The 4,558-nt window shown below is 42.6% G+C and overlaps 1 protein-coding gene across 1 annotated transcript in view; it reads right to left on the reverse strand.

The window, feature by feature from the left end:
* The window catches only part of LOC141798409 (G-protein coupled receptor 4-like), a 1,032-nt gene extending 64 nt beyond the window's left edge, over positions 1 to 968 (reverse strand). Inside the window, exon 1 of the mRNA XM_074680332.1 lies at positions 1 to 968. This exon is cut by the window's left edge and continues 64 nt beyond it. Coding sequence (XP_074536433.1) covers positions 1 to 968 — 968 coding nt within the window.
* Between the last annotated feature and the right edge of the window lie 3,590 nt (positions 969 to 4,558).

A 4,558-nucleotide genomic window follows, 5' to 3' on the forward strand; every position in this document is an offset into this window, starting at 1 on the left:
GTTGTGCTACTCGTAAGTCTCCTCCAAAACAGTTTTGTATCCTCCCGAACTCCATTACTAGCCAGCATGTACAACACAGGGTCCATCACACAGTTCAGACTGGATAATGCCAGTGTACATGTGGAAATAAAGTGTACTTGTTGTTCAAACTGACAATAACTTCTGAGGGTATCGCTGGAGAAAAAGATTAGTGAGCGTAGAAGCAGGAGAAAATGATAAGGGGCAAAGCAGATTGAGAAGATTCCGATCACACCAAAAGAAAGCAGGCGGACTTTCCTCTTCGCCTGAGCACTAAGGCCGGGACTTTGACCGACAGTTGCCAGCACCTTCCAGTAGCTCACTGCCAACACCACCAAGGGCAGCAGGAAGCCTATGCCCACTCTGAGCAGGTTAAACACGGCCACAGGTGCCGCCATGGGGTAGGTCTCATAACAGCGATCATTGTGATGATCATGGGCGTCAGTGAGTTTGTCAAAAACCAGCACCATGATGTGAAACACAACTACTAAAATAGAAACACAGACACACAGCGCCCAGGCATAGCGTGATGCACGGAAGGTTTTGCTGTGGAGAGGGAAGGTGACCACCAGGCAGCGGTCCACAGAGATGCAGCACAGCAGGTAAATGCTAATATACATGTTGGAGTAATAGAAGAAGCCAGCAACGCTACAGGAATCAACACCAAGCTCCCATCGGTGGTTCTTGTAGTAATAGTTGATCCAAAGGGGGATGGTGAAGAGGTAAAGCATGTCTGAGAAGGACAGGTTGAGCAGGAAGATTCCCAGGATGTTTCCCCGACGCATTTTTTGCCAGATGGGGCCCAGAGTGATGGTATTGATGATCAAACCAGAGATGAACACCAGGATGTAAACGGACATGAGGAAGTCACTGGTAGCACTGTCACCAATATGAACACACACTTCTGATGAGTTTGGGGTCATAGTTGGTGGTAGGGCTGTTGAGCTCATTTTCGATGCCCCTTGTGGTCTGACCCTTGAGGTTATTATCCTTTTGCCAGTTTACAGGGGATTAACCTAGAGCAAAAATGAATAAATACATACATAATTAAAACAATAAAATCAAATGGCCTTGACTTCTGTGCATGGTGGAAATTTTTTAACATTATTTTTCAGTAATATCCTGGTTACAGTTCTCTAAATTAACAATGTAACTGTTGAAGTCAGGACAAACTAACATTCAGATCAAGCTAAAGCCTCGTCGTCCCCCGAGCAGTCCAGTTTGGATCAGTACAGTTTGGTTTGGGTTGGATCAGTACAGCCTGATCATGTTTGCATTTCCACAGCCAACCTGCTCTTCTTGGTAGGCAGTGTGTGAGTCAGATTCCTCTCGCCCCATCAGCGGCGTAATAGCATGATGGCATAGCAGGGTGATACAGTGCACCCCATCCAATGAAGAAGAAAAACTTAACACAGTACACAAAGAGCAATGATGGAAGACATCCAGCATTTTGTCTTCTTTGTGATTTCCATGTGGCTGTTTGTTACGAAGCACAATCAAGGTTTGTTTCAGAGAAGGCTGTGTGCTGCCAGGAGAAAAACAGCTGCCGACACTTCAGTGGTTGTCACACAAGTGACAATTCTTTCGACCAATCAAGGGACTGCAGTGTTTCTAGCTCCACCTTCTGGGGTTGGATAGGTATATCTGGCACCCAATAGAAGGGTACGAAAAAGTGGGATGGTACAGGTCGGTAATTTGGGGACCTGTCCCGGTTCTAGCAAAGGAAACGCCACAAAATGCATGCTGTACAGAGTTAAAGAGGACATATCATGCTTGTTTCTCCTTTTCACTATGCCAGACTTGGATGCCTGTAAAGCATTTCTGCCCTCAGCACAAGTCAATTCGTTCCTTCATTGCCCCACAATAGAGTTCTCAATATCCTCATTTTAGGCCATTCTGAAGATCTCGTTGAAACGCTCCGTTGCGAGAATGACCTCCAGTAACCTCGCAACGTCACAGCCCTTTGTGCTCTGATTGGTCAGTTCTATCAGAGGGGCGGAGGGGGTAGAGCCAGGGGGCGGTTTTTGCAGCATGGCAGTATTTACAAAATCGACACATTGAATGGAGCAGACAGAGTGAGTTTGCTGTTTGCCAAAACTTCACTGTAACGCATTGATAGCACTAATAAAATGGCAGAGTGTAGGATACGGCCTTTTGTACTGGACCCCGAGTCAGACCCGGACGGTTCTGCAGCTCAGGAGGAAGAAAATCCACCTCGACACAGATCATCTAAGGACACTTCAGTGTGGTGAGTCAAACAGGTAGCTTAACATGTATAGTTTATATGTTTATACTCGGCTCTTGGTGGGTGTATCCCTCGGTGGTGGTTGTGTGACTGACATCACAGAGGAGGAGCTGCTTTATCAGATTACTCCAATAAAAAGAAAGGATCCTCGTGTCGTCATGACAGTTAAAATCTCGCGGCCAAATGGCAATGACCTATTTTCAGAGGCATCAAATCTCGTTCTAGGATATCAGAAAAAATACAATATCTCATTTTTTGAAAATTCAGGGGGTGAAAGGTCTTGTTTTCAAATTTATTATATTATATGTACGTATTATATCAGGGATCAGCATGATATGTCCCCTTTAAGTTTAATTTTGGTACTTGCTGCGCATTTGAATTTAATGCAGTTGTTTGTCTTCTTGCAGTGCATTTGTTTCTTTTGCAGCATTTACTTTAAATACTTGCATTTCTTTTTGAATGTGCAGCATTTCCTCAATATGATGCACACTTATCATTAAGCACGTCATTTCAGCCATTGCAGCACCTTTGTCAGTCACTGTACTGATGTGACTAACAACAAATATCTCCTCTTTGTACTTTAATGAGTCATAAAGTGTTATGTTTTTTTATGACTTCTTATTTTCACCTCTGCTCCCTCTGTGAACAACGTGTTCAACTCATTTCCTTATTGTACAGGATTACGTCTACTCTCAGTGCACAACGTGTTCAACTCATTTCCTTTGTATACAAGTTCCCACCGTCTTGTCCTTTTTTCAACATAATTCTAAAAACTGTAACTACAATACACAACAGCAGCATGTCATACGTACTTTTCTACACTTCATACTTTGAGTTTTCCACTATTTCTGCACCAACTTGTTTCAGTTGAAACATTGACCCTGCATATGCTGAACACTTTGAGCCTGATTATTTCTTGCTATGCTGACTCATACTACCTGAAGCATGAGGACATTTCCTTGTCCAAAGTCCACTGAAAACAAAAAGAAACTCAGCGGAGAAAGAAATTTTGATAGTTAGAAAGTAAATTGATTGCTTTAACACCTTTCTATCAAAACAGTGGAAGAAAACAAACACACCGCTTTTAATCTCTTATACAGAAACTGCTGTGCTTTTATTTTATTTCGATGTAGCAAATGTGTCAAAAAGAAGAAGAGAAGTAATGAGCTCACCTGTTCTTTTTGATGAAGAAAGGAATCTCGGTTGTAGAAAATATCTTGTAAGTGAAGACAATCAGACACATTCAAGAGCTGCTCCAGATTTAGCAAAAGTCAGTCCTGGATGGTCCAAGAACGAGCTCACAAGAGACTCTTCAGAGCTGCTGATGAGTGATGTGTCATTGAGGATTCGTTTAAAACAGATGAACCGTTCAACACGAACGAATCACCAGGGTGAATGAACTGAACTGAATCACTTCCTGAAAAGAGTCGTTCATCCACCTCGTGTCTTTCTCTTTCTAGACCTTAAGAGTTGCCCAAGCACACCCTCCATCTCCCTTTTATGTCAGTGATACATAAAATAGAATAAAATAGAATAGAATAGAATAGAATAGAATAGAATAGAATAGAACAGAAAAGAATAGAATATGCTTTACCTTTTTCTCTCAGTCCCTCTGTCCTGTATCCTGTCCACTCACAGCAGGTGAAATCCTTCAATGTGGTGTTCGTGTTTGATGTTGTCATTGTTAGCCATTTCTGTGAATAGCATGATGCTACTCTGCTGGTATTCTCTCTGGTGGTGGGTTAGCACAGCTAGCTTGACCATCTTGCTGGAGATAGATCTTACTTTCCCAATAAGAACGGATGAAAGGACAGGTTGAAGTCGTCTCTTCTTAGCTCACACCCCTGTACCAGCACATCAACCTAGCCTTCTTCTCCCCAGCTAGCACCATTTAGCATCGACATGCCTCAGGCTGCCAACAGCTAATCTTGTGGAAAAAAATGAAACCATGGGTGCATGAAGGATCCCCAGACACACACAGGAATGAAAAAAAGTAGAAACACCACTACAGACATAACCAGTATGATGGGGTTTTTTTTCTTATCTTTTTAGTTTTTGTTGTATTTGGTGCCTGTCATTACTTCTTTTGACTCATTTGTTGGTCATTAACATCAAATTGGTTGCATTTGCAGTGGTGGTTTTACTTTGTTTTTCTTCTGTGTGAAAAAGGGATCCTAAGTGGAACCATTTTTTTGCTTTTTTAATTTTACTTGTTAGCAGCCAATGCTAACCGGTGCTGGGATGGGTGTTCTCTGTGAGCTGAGGAGAAGGAGGCAAGGACGACATGCCAGTGCT

The sequence above is a fragment of the Halichoeres trimaculatus genome, unplaced genomic scaffold (genome assembly GCF_033239565.1).
Source record: "Halichoeres trimaculatus isolate MK-OKI-2021-1 unplaced genomic scaffold, fHalTri1.1 fHalTri1_scaffold_9, whole genome shotgun sequence".
In the NCBI taxonomy this organism is placed as follows: domain Eukaryota; kingdom Metazoa; phylum Chordata; class Actinopteri; order Labriformes; family Labridae; genus Halichoeres; species Halichoeres trimaculatus.